The sequence below is a fragment of the Hemibagrus wyckioides genome, linkage group LG02 (genome assembly GCF_019097595.1).
Source record: "Hemibagrus wyckioides isolate EC202008001 linkage group LG02, SWU_Hwy_1.0, whole genome shotgun sequence".
In the NCBI taxonomy this organism is placed as follows: Eukaryota; Metazoa; Chordata; class Actinopteri; order Siluriformes; family Bagridae; genus Hemibagrus; species Hemibagrus wyckioides.
Window position 1 is genome coordinate 7505106 of NC_080711.1, and position 17941 is coordinate 7523046.

Here is a 17941-nt window from a genome sequence, read left to right on the forward strand (position 1 = left end):
GGATTAAAAGCTTTAACTGCAGTTTTTACCCGAAGCATAACCAGACATGAAAAGGCTACAGCTTTATTCTGGTTAGGACGCGTGCACAAGAGGATCACATTTCAGTTCAGGCCTGTAGTTTCAGAAGTATACATAGACAAAAAATACTGCTCATGCGATTTTTTTTACTACATTTACATTTCGCCCTTATCCAGAGCGACGTACAAAAGTGCTTTAAGGTCTCCATGAATGAACACATTAACACTCGTTCAATAGGTCACAGACTTGGGATACTATCAGCTTATAAGCTGTTTAGAGAATTATTTTCTTTTCTTTTTAATAAATACATATAACAGGGAAAAATAACAGCTAGTTTAAGTGTTTCAGGAAGAGGTCTTCATCCATCGTTTGAAGACGGTCAGTGATTCAGCTGCATGGACGTCTAGAGAAAGTTCCACCACCTCGGTGTCAGAACAGAGAATAGTCCTGATGTATACCTACCTCTTACCCTGAGAGATGGTGGAACCAGTCGAGCAGTGCAAGTAGATGTGAGGGAGTGAGGTGCAGTAAGAGGAGTAATAAGAGCTTGGAGGTAAGAGGGAGCTGGTCCATTCTTGGCTTTGTAGGGAAGTATCAGTGTTTTGAATCAGATGTGCTTAGCTACTGGAGTGCAGCAGTGAAGTGGTGTGTGAGAACTTAGGCAGGTTGAAACAAAGTCGTGCAGGTGAATTTTGGAATTTTTTTCTAGACCATCACACACATTTTACAGTACTGATGTGAGAATTATGAACAATTAAGAAAGTGGCAGAAGAATAAAAACAGTTGCCAACTGTTAACTTTAATCAATTTATTTTGTATAATGGAGGACTATATTTAGAATGAAAGAGAAAACGAGATTATTTTTTCGCTTTGGTTTCATCATCTTTGGACAGGTTCTTGATCATCTCTTCCTTCTTGGCCTGAAGTCTTTCCTCTCGACGTTTGCGGGCCTCTCTCGTCTTCGAGCGACGAGCTTCTGCTTGGTGACTAAAGGAAGAAGGGATGAGAAAGAAGCTATAAAAATATACCAACAAAAATGCTGTACTATTTTAGAAAAGGTAGAATCTGGTGGACCTTGTGTACAATATTAACGTGTCCTGGAGCATTGTATATTATTAAAAAGTGCTTTAAATAGTATTACTACCTATGGCTACATTCACTAGATCCAACATATGAAATAACTATGTTTTATAATAAAATAAGAATTAAATATAATCTAAATTATTTACAGTAAAAAAGTTTTGATTCTACATCATTGTGTAACTACTGTAAAAGATGTGAGCAAAGTCTAAACAATGAAGTGTTTAAAGTCAAGCTTTAATGTTTGTGAAAATGCAAACCACTAGGAGCAACAAATGTCTGAAGTAGCACCGCAGGATGTGATTGTGATCCACACTTACGCCAGGAGATTCTTGCGAGCCTGGTCGGCTTTGAGCTTGTGAATATGTTCCATCAAAATCCGCTTGTTCTTGAACACATTTCCCTTCACCTTCAGGTATAGTATGTGGTACCTGAAAGAGGAAACAGACAGTTATTCATATTAGTGTGTTTTCACATCATAGAAAAGAAGAATCAGTGAATTTACTTGCACGTCAATTACAACTTTGGCTTGTCTGCGGCCACAATCATGATGTAAAGCTTTTACAAAACACTGCCTCTTGTTGCTACAATGCCATGCAAAATTATGTGCTCCCTTCTAGATTGTGATAGTTTTAACATTTCCAAATAATAATAACACCACCACCATAAACAGTTTTAAAATACACTATATTGCCAAAAGTATTCACTCACCTGCCTTGACTCGCATATGAACTTAAGTGACATCCCATTCCAAATCCATATGGTTCAATATGATGTCGGTCCACCCTTTGCAGCTATAACAGCTTCAACTCTTCTGGGAAGGCTGTCCACAAGGTTTAGGAGTGTGTTTATGGGAATTTTTGACCATTCTTCCAGAAGCGCATTTGTGAGGTCACACACTGATGTTGGACGAGAAGGCCTGGCTCTCAGTCTCCGCTCTAATTCATCCCAAAGGTGTTCTATCAGGTTGAGGTCAGGACTCTGTGCAGGCCAGTCAAGTTTATCCACACCAGACTTTGTCATCCATGTCTCCAAACTGTTCCCACAAAGTTGGGAGCATGGAATTGTCCAAAATGTGTTGGTATGCTGAAGCATTCAGAGTTCCTTTCACTGGAACTAAGGGGCTAAGCCCAGCTCCTGAAAAACAACCCCACACCATAATCCCCCCGCCACCAAACTTTACACTTGGCACAATGCAGTCAGACAAGTACCGTTCTCCTGGCAACCACCAAACCCAGACTCGTCCATCAGATTGTCAGATGGAGAAGCGCGATTCGTCACTCCAGAGAACGCGTCTCCACTGCTCTAGAGTCCAGTGGCGGCGTGCTTTACACCACTGCATCCGACGCTTTGCATTGCACTTGGTGATGTATGGCTTGGATGCAGCTGCTCGGCCATGGAAACCCATTCCATGAAGCTCTCTGCGCACTGTTCTTGAGCTAATCTGAAGGCCACATGAAGTTTGGAGGTCTGTAGCGATTGACTCTGCAGAAAGTTGGCGACCTCTTCGCACTATGCGCCTCAGCATCCGCTGACCCCGCTCCGTCAGTTTACGTGGCCTACCACTTCGTGGCTGAGTTGCTGTCGTTCCCAAACACTTCCACGTTCTTATAATACAGCTGACAGTTGACTGTGGAATATTTAGGAGCGAGGAAATTTCACGACTGGATTTGTTGCACAGGTGGCATCCTATCACAGTTCCACGCTGGAATTCACTGAGCTCCTGAGAGCGACCCATTCTTTCACAAATGTTTGTAAAAACAGTCTGCATGCCTAGGTGCTTGATTTTATACACCTGTGGCCATGGAAGTGATTGGAACACCTGATTCTGATTATTTGGATGGGTGAGCAAATACTTTTGGCAATATAGTGTATATGTAAGTTACATTTATTGAAGAAAAAAATTATCTAACGTCAAAGGAAGTACACTTCTTGTTATTCAGTAGAACTGTTCATTACCAAACAGTGTGAAGGCTAGAAAGGTTTAACCAGCAGCACACGATGCAGTGATCAAAATCAGTTCCAGAAAAGACGATTTATTTAAATAAGTCAGTAATGCTCTGGAATTTCACAGTAAGACCAGCTAAATTGCTATTAGACTTGCAACAATGGTGGATCTTCCCAAAATTCCTCCAAGAGCACAACGCCAACTCATCTGACCCAAGAACTCAGATGAACTCAAAGAACTGCAGGCTTTGTTCATGTCAGATAATGGCAGTGTTCATGATTCCCTCATGAGAAAGAGTAAAGATTGTATATCCATGGGAGTGTTGAAGGCAAAAAAAAACTACTACTAACCATAAGGACTTGTCTCACATTTGCCAAAATCACCTTGAAGACCACCAGGTTAAGCACAATTGGTTTATGCAGCAAGTAAACGATCCTTAGTACAAGAAAAAGTCCACCACTGAGATGCTCAAGTCAAAGCTGTGGCAGGGCTTTAAACAGGTAGGTCATGGTCAAAAGCCATCCAATGTGACAAACACATAGCATTTCTGTGAAGGACAGTGGGCTGAAATCCCTCAACAGCTATATTGTTTGCAATTGCTGTTGAAGTTAAGTAAGAAGTAAATTAAGGTTTAGGTTCAGAGGGAAAATGGTTCATATAGTTGCTGCATGACCATATAGTTGTTGCAAAACGTTTCCTGTTGTTTTTCTGGTCTTACGTTACATTTTGTATGAAGAACTTAAAGCACTTAGTGGTAAAACCAGAAAAGTTTTGAGTTCAAATGCTTTTTCATGACAAGTCAAAAGCAAAGAAACTACAACATGTTTCATCTATCTTTTTTTTTTTTTTGCCTATTTTCTCCTCCATAAAAATAGTTACACTACGAGATTGTAGATAAAAAAAAATCTTATTATGAAAGCGTGAAGATAAACATTTCTGTACACTAGCTTCAATTATTCTACTCCTCAGCACAACATGAAACAGAGTTCAGAAACTGCCTGTCTTTACACTCTGTCTTCAGAGCCACGTTCCCTCGTAGCTTTAATGTTCCCCTGAAAAACCAACTGCTTTTGCGTTTTGTCTGCCATCTAGCGGCAGGAATAATTATATGCATGATATGGTACCACATAAAAAGCTTAAGGATAGATTGCTTGACATAAATGACCTTAGACATTCTCAAAAGTAGCATGAACTCTAGGTTAGAACAATACTCTGTGTAATTATATGGCGGCATAAAAATAACCACATTATTATTATTATTATTGTCATACACCTCTTCAGAACATTACCAAAACAAGCAACAAGAAATTATCTTTTCCTAATATGTGTATTTTCTTTTCTTTATTTAAAAAAATATATATATTTAACTTTTTTTGTGTGTGTGTCAGTAAAATGGTCAACTTTAATGGAAAAAGGTGTTCTCTTCAGGAGAAGCAAAGAGTGACCATTCTCCACTGAACATCGATGGGTCCATCGTGGAGATCGTCAAGAGCACCAAATTCCTTGGCGTTCACCTGGCAGAGGACCTCACCTGGTCACTCAGCACCAGCTCCATCACCACAAAAGCCCAGCAGCATCTCTACTTCCGGCATCTTCCACCTCCCATCCTGACCACCTTCTACAGAGGGACCATCGAGAGCATCCTGAGCAGCTGCATCACTGCCTGGTTTGGGAATTGCACCGTCTCGGACCGCAAGACCCTTCATCAGGGGATAGTGAGGACAGCTGAGAAGATCATCGGAGTCTCTCTTCCCTCCATTACAGACATTTACTCCACACGCTGCATCCGCCAAGCTAACATCATTGTGGATGATCCCACACACCCCTCACACACACTCTTCACCCTTCTGCCATCTGGAAAGAGGTACCGAAGCATTCGGACCCACACAACCAGACTGTTAAACAGTGTCTTCCCTCAGGCAATCAGGTATCTCAACAGAGGACTGAACTGAGCTGGACACACACACACACACATACACAAACACACATACAACCAATATCTGATCTCAGCAGAGAAACCGTACTGTGCTGGACACGGACACACGCACAAAATAGAAAACAAAACTGAGAACTGTGTTCCAAGAGAACTGAACTGTGCTGGACACAGACACACACATTGTCCTGTTTGCACGCATATGTCACTTTACATTACACTTTATATTGATCCTGTTTACATGTTAACTTTAATATTTGCACTCACTATTCTTTTGCACAGAGTCGGTCTACATGTCTGTCTGCACTGTCGTGTCTTGTCATCCTGTGCACTTCTGTTGTATGTCTAGTTTTTCTTGCACCTTAAGTATAGTTTAGTTTTATCTCTATGTTTAGCTCTATGTTTGTCTGCGTCACTGTACTTTGTCTTTGTTGTGTGTAGCACCTCTGGTTTAGGAAGAACGTTGTTTCACCTCACTCTGTACTGCATCAGCTATATACGGCTGAAGTGACAATAAAGCTTCTTTGACTTTTTTCTCATTTATAACAGAAAGGCTATTCAAGAATTTCACATAATACACGACTTGAAAAAGATTAAATAAAAAAAATTTATTAAACTTTATCCTTCTTTACTCCAGTAAAATGTTAGTCAATTCAGACCCAGACTGGTAAATGAAAACCTACACAGTCTTTTTAAAGAAATCAACAGCCAAGTCAGATCAATTTTAACTTAACTACACAGAACTAAAAAATACCCGTTTGTGTTTAAGGTCTCGGTTCTCTTTAATTATGAACCCTCTTTAGTCACAAAGTTAAAAAGGGACAAAGAACAGACTCACATGTGTCTGTCGATCTTCTTTCCCTCTCTGTAGCGCGTGAGCAGCCGGCGCAGAATTCGCATCCGTCTCATCCAGCACAGCTTCTCTGGCATGCGAGCGTTTGCTGTGCCCTTCCTCTTACCTATTCATTACACATCATCTCAGCCTTATACGTATACAATTTCACACAGAGACTCAATGTAGAGAACAACATCTGGGTTGAACGGGGAATTTCCTCAACTGTTAGAATACATGTGTTTTTGTTTTTTTTTCTGGGCAGTTGTATCTGAGAGAGTTACAAATTTATCAACATCTGCACCATATGGTCACCCTGATCTGCTTTCAGTTCCTGGCAGCACATGTCCTAACATGCCTCACCTGAACTTGCGTGCATTGTCCACTAGATGGAGACATTGTACTCTGTCACTTAATTAAAGAAAAGATTTAGTAGTTTGATTAAATGTATGAGAGAACTAGGTTACTATAAATATTACAGAATTGCTGATTCTTATGACACAGTGGAGGTACATTTAATATTGAATTGTATTTGGAGTATCTGGTATATACTTCCTGCATTTTCCCAATTCGTTGAGGATTATCAATATGAAGTAAATCTACAAAACAGATATTAAAGTTATGTTAACATGAAAGTATTTAACAACATCTTGGCTTACCAATGCCTGTGTGGCGGCCCTTCCTCCGAGCCAGTGTGTTCTTGCGACAGCGGGCATGAGAGTGAACAGTTACAGGCTTTTTAATGATCAGACCATCCTTCAACAGCTTACGAATCTGCTGCCCTGAAAGAAGAGACATGGCGGTTAAGCTAAACAACTTATCCTCAATTAGCTGTGAGGATATCCATCCACTAATAGAGTGTTTGAATTTAGACGACTTTAAAAAGGTCTGACTTGCTTACTGGAGTTCGCGTTGGCAATTTCATTGGTCTCATTTGGGTCCAACCACACTTTCTTTTTGCCACAGCGTAAGACATTGGATGCCAGCCTCTTTTGAAGCCTGAGCATACTGGAGAAAGAAACATGAATAAGTGTTTAAGATAAATAAGACTTTCTTCAAAATTCTATATTAGTACCAATCAGAGCCATAGACATCTTGAAAACTTTCCAGAAGCTGGACCCATAATAGTGTGGTGCTGGAAGACTCAGTGGTCTTGTGAATTCTCTTACAATATTTTAAACCAAAATTGATTGCCTCTGCTGAAAGATAAAGACTTGGTAGAACAGGAATATACCTGATAATAACCCAAACATCCAGACTCCCCAGTTCAATCCAGAGTTTACTGTATGCCTGTATGAGTTTCACACGTTCTCCCTGTGCCTTTGCAGATTTTTTTCTTCCAGATTCTCTGGATCACACTTACCTCTCAAAAAAAAAAAAAAAAGCCAGTAGGTGTATAAGTGACTAATTTGCCCTTAGGTATGAACGTGTGTGTAAGGTACGCTGTAATGCACTGCCAACACATCCAGGAAGTGTCACCCGCCTTACTCCCACAATAATCCAACTCAACCCTGCCCAGGATTAATGCTCCGACTGAAGATGAATCGATGAATATTTACAAGAACCCAAGAATTTAAAGGAAGCTTTAATGAAGAAAATGGGGTCCAATATCCTTCACAAGGGTCTCTAAATGTGTTACAGGAAGGTTTTCGGTGCTGTTATTTCCTTAAAAGAGATACATCATAGAATAATTTGGACACCACTAGATATTAAACCACCTAATTTTTTTTTCACGTCCCTTATGTTTAAGCTCAAATGATCATTTGCTATATAAGACATGAGAGTAATAAACTGAGATTTGCACAGGACTCATAAACACGCAGTTTTTGCACACCAACTAGGTCTGTAACCTTAAACACTTGTTTTGCACATTACTTATCTTGTTTTTCATCTAATTCTCCATATTTATTCCTTAAATCTCTGTATTTAGTATTTTTCTGCTATATTTTGTTAAACTGTGTAATATTTTGTTATCTGATATATTTTTCTGTGATATTTTCGTACTCTAATTTGGGTATTTTAGTATTTTTGTTATATTCCGTCCTATTTTATCTGTTACCTGTGTTTGTGGATACTGCTGGAAACTGTGAATTTCCCTTTGGGATGAATAAACTATCTCTCCCTCTCTCTCTCTCTCTCTCTCTCTCTATCTCTATCTATCTATCTATACCAATGATGTCAATACCCTGAGTTAGCCATCAGGTTGATGTTGTTTTTGTTGTTTTCTTTGTACCTTGATCGTGTATGCCTATGAATTGTGTTTTTCTCATGTCTCTTGATCAAGGCCTGATTCTTTTATTCTCTAGTTTTGTGTTATCTTGTATTTCCATTAAAACACAATGTATGCAGATTTTGTTATGCAGCCAATAAAAGATTTTAGATTCACGTGTATACAATTCAGGGAGAAACCTGATGTTACAATTTGATATTGAAACATTTTTATTAAAAGAAACTAAGGCTACTATCTTAAAGAATTACGCAGTGTAGCAACTGACTTCCTAACAAAATGGCGATGTTGTAGAGGCTACACTGCGTGAACGCGTAGAATTCTCGTATACACAATATTTAAGAGGCTATTCCTAAAACAGCCGAGTGTTTACACTATTGCACACGCTGCTTTCTGTGATTTAACGCCAAACAAATCCTACAAAACAATCAATATTCTCACCTCATGGCTTCAGAATAAGAGCAAAACTGTAAACACCAACAATTTCCTTGAGTAACTTAGACTGTACCATTACCGGAGGTAGGGATTAAAAATAAAATGCTTTTGCTTTTAAAACATGGGTTCTTGTAATAATAAAAAAAAAACTGCTTATCTATTTAAATTGTAATATTTCATTCTAAGTGAATAAATTTCAAATAACATTAATAATAAGAGCCGTATATTCTGTTTAACACCCCCCAAGCAAACAATGAATGGTGTAAACGTTTGATGCAAGCATCATGGGAAAGCGAGTTTAATACAGGGAGCGCACTTACGCTTGCTCTGCTCGGTAAGTGTGTGTTGTGTGTGTGTGTGTGTGTGTGATGGCTTTCACAGATTTTGACTCTCATTAATTAACAAACAAAGATCCGTGTTCATTACTTCTATCTCAAAGTCAAAGAAGCTTTATTGTCACTTCATATGCCATATATAGCGTATGCAGTACACAGTGAAGTGAATCCTCCTAGACCAGAGGTGCTACACAGAACTAAAAAACTAAAAAAAGTGCAGGTGACGAGGACAACAATCTGCTATTCATTTATCCTTAGTAACCGACTGGTTGGGGCGGTAGTGATATAAATTAGAATACCAAATATATTTGCTTGAAAATAATATAGGAGGTGAAAACAAATAACAAGGCATTAAATAAACAATTTCATTACCATACCAGTTATAAGGGAACCCAGAGGACATGTACTGCATTTTGCAGACACCCTTATCCAGAGCAACTTAGAATTTATCTAATTTTTTTTTTTTTTCAACTGAATTGTAAGGGCTTTGCTCAAGGGCCCAGCAGTGGCAGCTTGGTGGGTCTGGCAACCTTCAAACTCACAACCTTCTGATCAGTAGCCCAACACCTTAAACACAAACCATATGCTCTCTATGAAAGGAATTCACAGAAAGTACACACATTTCTGCCATCTTTCCAGAATTTCCGCCAGTAACGTTTTATAAATGGTTGCTTTAGGCCACGCCCACTTCATATGCATTGTGATCTGTGGCATGATTATTGGTGCCAGAGAGGGTTTGTGTGAATATTTACGTAACTGCTGCACACATAGGATTGTCATGTAGTCTATAGACTTTACACAGAATGATGGAGGGGGAAAAAACATCCAGTGAGAGGCATTTCAGTGGCTTTGTTAATGAAAAAGGTCAGAGGACTGGCCAGAGCTGGTGTAAAGGCTCCAGTAACAATGGCCACTGTTTGCAACCGTGGTGAGCAGAAAAGCATCAGAGAGTGCAGGATATTTCAAACCTTTGCGCACATCAGGGTTTACTCCCGTTATCCAAGGAAAAAAAAAAGCCGAGGCGATGTTTGGTTACTAACAACCAACTTGGGTTGTTTGATATGAACGTTAGCTTATCTAAAGCTGAATGCATGACTGCCTGATTCGATTTAACGTGTGAAATGTACAAAAAACGAATATTTATATGACCCAATAATCGGTTTCTCCATGAGCGTTCCCACTACGCCGGTAAATCTGCTCCACAGTGTGCATGTAGGGATGGAGGAGCATCTTGATTACAGCTAACCTCTGTGAGAACGCGTCTGATTGATTGACAGGAGGAGAATGGACGGGGCGTGGCCAGTCCGCCTAACAACGGCAGGCTCGAGCTCCGAGAGTGTACTGACCGCGCGCAGGAAGAGCGATACGGTCGTTATAGCTACCTAAGCCAGTGTAACGGTTGATTCTGAAGACCAACATGTTTTGACAATGAATAAAAGCAAGGCAACGTAGCGCACTGCAAACGAAACAGTAGACACCGTTCTTTAGACGCGAAAATCAATGGTACAGAAAGGGATGTCCAGGACGCCTTCCACCTCGACACAGGAAATCCAGATGGACATGTTCGACCACCACGGCTCGCACGCGCAGGTAAGGAGGAAACGGCGGCTGAATAAAACGGGGAGAAAACACTTAACACCTGCTGCGTGCACACAAAGACTCCACTTTATATCTTTAAAATAGGATTCATGTTATTTACTAGCAAATTTGCTGTTATAGCCGAGAACATCGGTAGATATTGGTAGTCTCAGGCACTGTGTGTTTTCAAAGGAAATTTAACTACATTGTGTGCCATACCTAATATTAACCACAACTCAAATCTGGCTAAAGTGTTGGAAAATGAATATAAAGATGCTTAGAATGGGGTTGCAATATTTATAATCCTAGTTATGGAGATTTTTTTTTCTTATTTCTTTTCGGGTTCCTGTTGCATAACCCGTTATATAAACCAATAAGGATTGGGGGGGATCTTAATAACCTGTATTTTTGTTCATTTTCTTCACTTTAATTTGCTTTTGACAATACACGACTATTGTATGCAGGCTGATAGTCTAAACCTTATCATCTAAGCTAAAGTCAACGGTATGGCGTTGCTTTTTGTTATCTGAATCTTCACAATCTACTTTTTTTTTCCTTTGACAATTCTCCACTTTTTCATATTGTAATGGTCATTTAGACATTCCGGTCGCGTTCTAGACAGAGGAATGATGTCATTCATTATTTCGGCTTCATTTCTTTATAACCACGCCCACGTGCACCGGAAAGCGTAGTTGTGTACACACGCGCATACACACGCGCGCGCGCGCACGCACACACACACACACACACGTCACTTAGACAGACTGTTAACATCAGAAACTGATTATTTTACCTGCCGTCCCAAATCTGACTTACTGAACTTTCTGACATAGAAAAGCAGCAATTCTATAGAACCACCTAATAAAAATCTACTACTGTATAATCCTCTGAAAGTTTCAATAGCAGCCATTGTCTGTATCTTAAAGATCATGGCGCAAGCACAAAAAATATTTTCCATGTCCATTGATGTAGGCAGATAATTAGGATCGATGCACAGATTATTATTACCAACTGAAATTAAAATCACTATTTAAAAAAAGAGAGAGATTTATTTAGTATAATTAGAATTTAAAACCGGATTCGTATAATTCATATTTTTACAATGATGTGTAAATAATATGCCATTAGCCTGTAACTCATAGCCTGTTCACATATTGATCATAGGCTACTAATTTGAATTGTATTCAATAATATTATATCATAGCAGATCCAGAGGTATCATCAAATACTGAATCGTTACCGTATGAACTAAAAAAGCCTGTCATATTGTAACAGACTGAATTGTTGACTAAAGAATCGACATTGTAATGCGCCACGAGGTATACACCCATACAAGGCAGTAAGCTATGTTAGTGGACATGACTGGCAGTCTGAAAAACATATGACAAATATATTTTTTTTGTTCTTATCTGTCAGTGAGATTTTATGTAGACAAATTAGTGTTAGGGACCCCGAGATGAATGCAAAGAGTGCAAAGAGTTTCATTTTCAAGAGTCCGAAATATACGGCTGTTTAAAAGTACCAGGATCAAATGAAGGCACGAATGAGAAAACAGACAAAAGGTCAGTGAAGACTATGGACAAAATGGAAGAAAGACTAATTCAATTCAAAATGTTTTTCGAAAGCATTTTAGTTGCACTTTGGAAAAAGGAATTTTTTCCATTTAAACCCTCCTCTCAATCCACACCAGCTCAGTGAGACACATGACTCACACGCGGCTTCATCCACCTCCTTGTGCCTATTTCATTTCCAGTTGCACGAGGGACTCCCTAGAGATTCATTCAAATCATAAAATCCCACTTTCTCTTTGTTAACTCATTATTTAAATAAATAATATCTTCATAAACTACAGCAATGTTTTGATTGTGCTGCCTCTACATGCAGAGCAAAGTGTTTGTATGGTAATGACTTGATAATGAATACTTGTTCCTCCAAAATGGCTAACCAGAATATGCATAAATATGCCACGCAGATCTTGTGTTCTATATCACAGATTCTATTTCAACTGTGCAACCACACAGATGTATTTTTAATCACAAAAAGGAGTAAAAAATATGTTTAGTTGTTATAACTGTATTTTCTTTTTAAGTTGAATCAGCGTATAGTTTAGCTTTAATGTTTCGTCACTATGTCTCATGTCTTTGATGGCAATAAAGTCGTTTGCTGTTGTTAGAAATATCCTGATTGTGATTAGATTTGTGAGTAATGATACATCAACATTTCACAATTGGATTTTTGGGAATGTAATTCACATCGTTTGTATTTATAAAAAGTAGCCTATTTCAGTCATATTGTCATTTTTAAAAATCCTGTTAAAAATCTAGACTCAGATCTGTGTGAGGGAGAATTTATGTACATCCAGGTAGACAGGGCACACAAACGTAATCCAAAACTCAGAGCGGCTAAACAGGAAAGAGCGAAAACAAAAGCGGTAAAGCATGAGACAACAAACCAGAAAGATTAGCCTAGTGGATGAGTGTACATCAAAGGGTCTAAATATGTTATTGGCAATCAGAGCTTAGCAATGGCAAGATTTCGTATTTTGTGTGCTAATCTAATAAATGCTGAAAACAAGGAAGTGGTCCAGAATTAGAGCTGTGCTAATTTTCTGGATGTTGCTCTAATGACAGGGAGGTGTCCTGGGCTGGTGGTACTCATTATCCATTCACTGATGTCAGGAACCTCGATTGGTTCTCCAGACCATGAAACTAGTTTTGAGTTTGCTACCCCAAAATGTTCTGGGATGAAGTGAGATCTGGAGAAAATGGGTGAGGGAATGTTGAGTGTATTCCCACTCCAGTCTTGCTTCTTTTTTTTCTGTAGTACTGTTTCAGGATTACCTGGTTCAAGCATTCTACCTTACCATTTGTCTGTATATGACACCCTTTCATTGATGCTTAACTGTTGGTAGAAGGCTTTCCAGACATGCAAAGTGAACTTAATGTATTGAACAGGCTATTTTCTTTCAGCACAGAAAAGAAACCAGCTGAAAATAGCTTCTGCTGTTTCTGGGGCCATAGGGAGTTATGGGATAGAGGCATGAGATAACAAGTCTTCAGAAAAATGATGGGGATAAATATAGTTTAGATTCCTCTGGGTACAGGCAGATTAGTAATTAAATCTTTTGCAATGTGTGATCGAGAGAGGTGAGGTATGGATAATGGCTCTACCTGTTGACAGATCCCAGGATGTTCTTGATCATGCACTTTCTTAACAATCTTGCTGTGTGACACTGTCAAGCATTAAGGGTCATCATAACCCATCCAAAAGTTGTTCTCATATTATGAGGACCTGACACTGCTTGAGAAGTACAAATGTTCACCAATATCAGTGCTTCCTTTATAATATGTTCCATAGCCTGAGTCTCAGGTACTGCAGATAGGCTTTGGTATCTTTGGATCTTTGATCAAAGTAGATTAGAAAATTTCCTGGGAGATTTTGAATGCTGTATCTCCTATTGTGCCAAGTGAGAAAAGGTGCGTTCATTTCTGAAGGTCTAAAGAACTGAAATTAATGCAACCAAAATTCCAACAAGCCATAAATCAAAATTTGATTATAGACAATGTTCTTATTCTTATGCTTTCTGCCTCTCAAGTGCTGTTTCTCTGATTAGTTCTCTGGCTACCCCGTTTTCAGTACATAAGCTCATAATTCAGTGATGTCCCTGATTGTTAGATCCATATTTATGCCTCAAATGTTATATAATGCTCTGTGTGTGTTTTGAGAGGTGCTCCATCTGAATCATTTCTATACATAGATATGAGGAGGAGGTGGTAGAAACTATAAAGCTGGTTGTGTTAATGTGTGCGTGCAGTTGTGCATGTCTGTGTATTAGTGAGTGTGTAGTGAAGTAGGCTGGATTAGGTGTATGTGTGTGGTGTGTGATTGCCAGTATTGGTACAGTGATGGGTTCGTAATCATCAGAAGCTCCATAGTCTGATGATAGAATCATAAGTGCTCTTGCGTATGAGCCATGATATAAAAGATTAGAAAATGGGACACTGCGCATATTTTCTCTGCCTACACCTCAATGTCCCATTTACGAACATACAGAAATTATGTTCCAGTGTTTACCACATACAGAAGTCTATGAACAATGTTCATGCACGTTTGTGTTGTTTGTTGTATGGGAGTTGGAACAGTTTGCATGGGTCCAAAGGAACACTGTTTATTGTAACAGAATTGTGTAGGATTCTCATCTCTCCTCTCATTTTTTCGTGTCCTCTCCATCTGTGCCCTCTCTACTCCTCTCTACTTTTCTTGTACTCTCAATCTGTCTTCTCCCCTCCTTGCTTCCAGTCTCCTATCAATTTCTTTAGCCTCTTCTCCTCTTCTTTTTTCTCCTCTCCTCTCCTCTCCTCTCCTCTCCTCTCCTCTCCTCTCCTCTCCTCTCCTCTCCTTCCCTCTCCTCTCCTCTCCTCTCCTTCTCTCTCCTCTCCTCTCCTCTCCTTCCCTCTCCTCTCCTCTCCTTCTCTCTCCTCTCCTCTCCTCTCCTCTTCTATTCTCTCATCTCCACTCCATTTCTATTGCCTCGCCTCTTTCTTTGTCATCTCCTTTACTCTCCTCCTCCTCCAATCTCTTTTAAGCTTCTTCTGACTCTTCTTCAATCCTACTCTCTCCTCTTTTCTTCTGTTCTCTCATCCGGTCTCTAATTGATCCCTTTTGTCTGCTTTTGTCTTCTGTTCTCTCATCTCCTCGTCTTTTTCTTGATTCTCTTCTTTTGTTTTCTATTTTCTTTTCCCTTCTCTATTGTCTTCTCTTCTCTTTGTTTCACAATATAACTTTTTAAATAAGTTCCCCATCACTCCACATCTCCCTTTCCCAGTTATCCAATTAGCCTCAGTGGGTGTTTGTCAACAGGAAGTCTCCTATTGCTATAGTGACAAATCCCTCCTCCTTCTCTTGACATTTGGTTGGCCTTTTCTCCCATCTGATCTCCATGTGCATATGCAGCACCCATCTCCACCCATCCTGCATTAGGAACATGGCATACCATGCAACTCATAACAAATTCCTACTTAATGAGAAATAAGCACACGTTTTGCTGTAGCTATAACATCATCGGGTGAATGAGGATAAACAGGAATTTTCAGATCATCTCAACAGGAACCTTCTTATTTTGTGAAAGCAGGGAAAGTAATAAGGGAAAAATGTAGGAATATAAGAATATTAATAAGGAAATAAATTTCATACTCCATTGTATTTTGCTTCCATGGCTCATAACTAATTTTGCTATTAAAAGGGAAAAGGGGGATGGGAAAGGTCAAGCTTGTTTTCTCTAATGTCTAGTAAGTGTGCTCATTGCATCTGTAAGATGTTCTGCACTTGCTTAAGGGTGATTTAACAAGAGGACTTAATGGAGACTGATATTAGTTTTTCATTCTAATTTAGTGATTACTGGTCTTTTATTCTGTATTTTTACCACTTTTTATATAAATACTACTTGTCATTCATTCCAAGATGTGCAAAAGCAAGCCAGAAGGTGTGGGAGTGTGTCAGAAGGAAGAGAAAGAACAATGGTGTAATTGTTCTATTATGAAGTGATTTGTTTTTGTGTGTGTGTGTGTGTCAGTGAGAGAGAGAGAGAGAAAGAAAGAGAGAGAGAGAGATGCAGAGAAAGAGATGCTACAGTACTGTCTGTTCCATAAAGGTCTTTTATTGCCACCAAACCCAATTAGCCTTTCTCAGGTCTCCATGGTGACAGAGTCTTAGCATTTGCAAACGCTGCACATGGCTTCATCAAGGGCCAGCAGGTCATTGGCCACAGTTCAGGCCAATCAGATTAGAGGGTCCCACAGTGCACTGGCAGACATAAGTAATCACAGGTAATCATATCTGGACATGGAGACAGGACATGGAGTGTAGACTGTGCTTTTGCATGTGTTTGTGTGTTTGACTGTTAAGGTATCATTTCTGACTTCCACCATTTCTCTTTCTTCTAACATTGTGTCTCAGGGGAAATATGCAAAGAGGAAGAGTCGTTTTAAGCGATCTGATGGCAGCACCTCATCTGACACAACTTCAAACAGCTTTGTCCGGCAGGTAAGTTTACAAACTCTCCACACCGGATCTTGCCCACACAAGCAATCAGGTCAAAAAATAATACAAATCTGATTTTTTAATCGCTAAACAGCACTAGGTGCGGTTATGTTGCTTTGGGTGTGTGTGGAATCAGTGTGACCTATTCATTCACATATGTGAACAGAAGAAAAACACTTGTCATGGGTGTTCCCTACAAACATCATAATCAGAGGTTATCCTAATATCTATTTATAAGAGCTATAACTAATTCATTAGAGATGTAGAATGTTGATCTGGAAATCATAAAGATTGTTCTGTATCCATCCCAGGGATCATATGTACTCAGTATGGTGGTAGTGAACATCCATTTAACACACTTACTAATGTTTGACTTAGAATATACAGTTGTAGAAGAGTAATGATTTATAATCCCACTATCCCGTGACCCACTATCCTGTGAAAAGGCTGGGTTCCTTTTTGAGTTTGCTTGCTCTCCTCATGTTGTCTCAGTGAATTTTCATTGCCACTGTCACTATGGCTTGCTCATTAATCATCTACTCACCATGCACTTCATTAGGAACACCTGTACACCAGCTCGTTCATGCTGTTATCTACTAAGCCAATTATGTGACAGCAGAGCAATGCAAAAATCATGCAGATACAGGTCATGATCATCAGAAGGGAAAAATCAATCAAACATTAGAATAGGGAAAAAGTGTGATCTCTGTAATCATGTAGCCACTTTAACCATGGTTGTTGGTGCCAGATGGGCCAACAAACATGTCGATGCTGAAGGCTGTTTTTGGCTTTGCTTATGGGGTTACTTGCCAATATCCTTTGGTGAGATCTAGCATGTATATGAAATGGCTGCTTCACCAGTTTGTCCACCGAATATTGTTGATAGCTGTTAAAATCCGATACCTGTTTCAGACTGGACCGGGACTAGCAGACTCCTCCATCCTTTGTGGTCACCACCACAAACTAATCCACAAGCTCTGTCAGTTCTTGCCTTTATGTGGGCGTGAGATCTTCCCTTTGTTGGTCCAAGGCATGCTCTGTGGGATCTGTGGGGAGAGTAGAAAACACTGCCACCACTGGCACAGGTTCTACCCATTTTCTTCAACAAATTGATGTGATATCGCTAGGTGTCTGCATGCTGACTAGGCTGTTGCAGGCAGTTGTTCCCCAGACCAACCCCCTCAAGGATTTTGGACAGGCCCTGCCAGTGGACCAGAAACTTGCAGGAGGTGTCTGGCAGTAGGAGGAGCACCTGATTGCCCAGCTGGAACTAGGCTGATCAGTTATAAACTTGTTGCTGCTCTGATTGTGCTGTTTCCATGTGTTCCTGGACGATCAGGGCCAGATCTGCTCTTGCATCTTTGCTCATTCAAAGAGGGAGCCATCCAAATGAAAAGCTTGAAGGGGTGAATTCGGTAGATGCTTATGGGGTCTCTCAGACCCCAAAGATGATATACAGTAGGAGGAAGTTCCAGTTACTCTTGTCCACCACCCACCGTAGCATTCACTTGAGGCT

General features: G+C 39.7%; 3 protein-coding genes across 6 annotated transcripts in view; 2 read left to right on the forward strand and 1 right to left on the reverse strand.

The window, feature by feature from the left end:
- LOC131362111 (alpha-2,8-sialyltransferase 8F-like) overlaps positions 1–5822 on the forward strand; it is a 28242-nt gene extending 22420 nt beyond the window's left edge. Inside the window, exon 22 of the mRNA XM_058404159.1 lies at positions 4475–5822. Within this exon, the coding sequence (XP_058260142.1) occupies positions 4475–4490 (16 nt within the window). The 3' untranslated portion in view covers positions 4491–5822. The remainder of the gene's footprint in view (positions 1–4474) is intronic.
- Positions 812–8598, reverse strand: rpl19 (ribosomal protein L19). Its single transcript, XM_058404171.1, has 6 exons — positions 8480–8598; positions 6713–6819; positions 6471–6593; positions 5818–5938; positions 1419–1529; positions 812–1005 (listed from the first exon to the last, which is right to left on the reverse strand). The coding sequence occupies exons 1-6, from the start codon at positions 8482–8484 to the stop codon at positions 876–878; spliced, it is 597 nt and encodes a 198-aa protein (XP_058260154.1). The 5' UTR covers positions 8485–8598; the 3' UTR covers positions 812–875.
- A 1506-nt stretch (positions 8599–10104) lies between these two features.
- cacnb1 (calcium channel, voltage-dependent, beta 1 subunit) overlaps positions 10105–17941 on the forward strand; it is a 33435-nt gene continuing 25598 nt past the window's right edge. The window contains exons 1-2 of one of the 4 annotated variants that reach the window (XM_058372998.1): positions 10105–10398; positions 16342–16428. In XM_058372998.1, coding sequence (XP_058228981.1) covers positions 10309–10398; positions 16342–16428 — 177 coding nt within the window. In that variant the 5' untranslated portion in view covers positions 10105–10308. The remainder of the gene's footprint in view (positions 10399–16341; positions 16429–17941) is intronic. The other 3 variants (XM_058373005.1, XM_058372977.1, XM_058372985.1) reach the window with 3 other exon arrangements.

What these genes read in the sequence shown, in the direction of transcription:
- rpl19 (XM_058404171.1), bottom strand. An exon ending in AATTGCCAACGCGAACTCCA is followed by an intron (nt 6,594 to 6,712) that starts GTAAGCAAGTCA and finishes CTCTTCTTTCAG; the next exon opens with GGCAGCAGATTCGTAAGCTG. An exon ending in GCTCGCAAGAATCTCCTGGC is followed by an intron (nt 1,006 to 1,418) that starts GTAAGTGTGGAT and finishes TTCTTCCTTTAG; the next exon opens with TCACCAAGCAGAAGCTCGTC.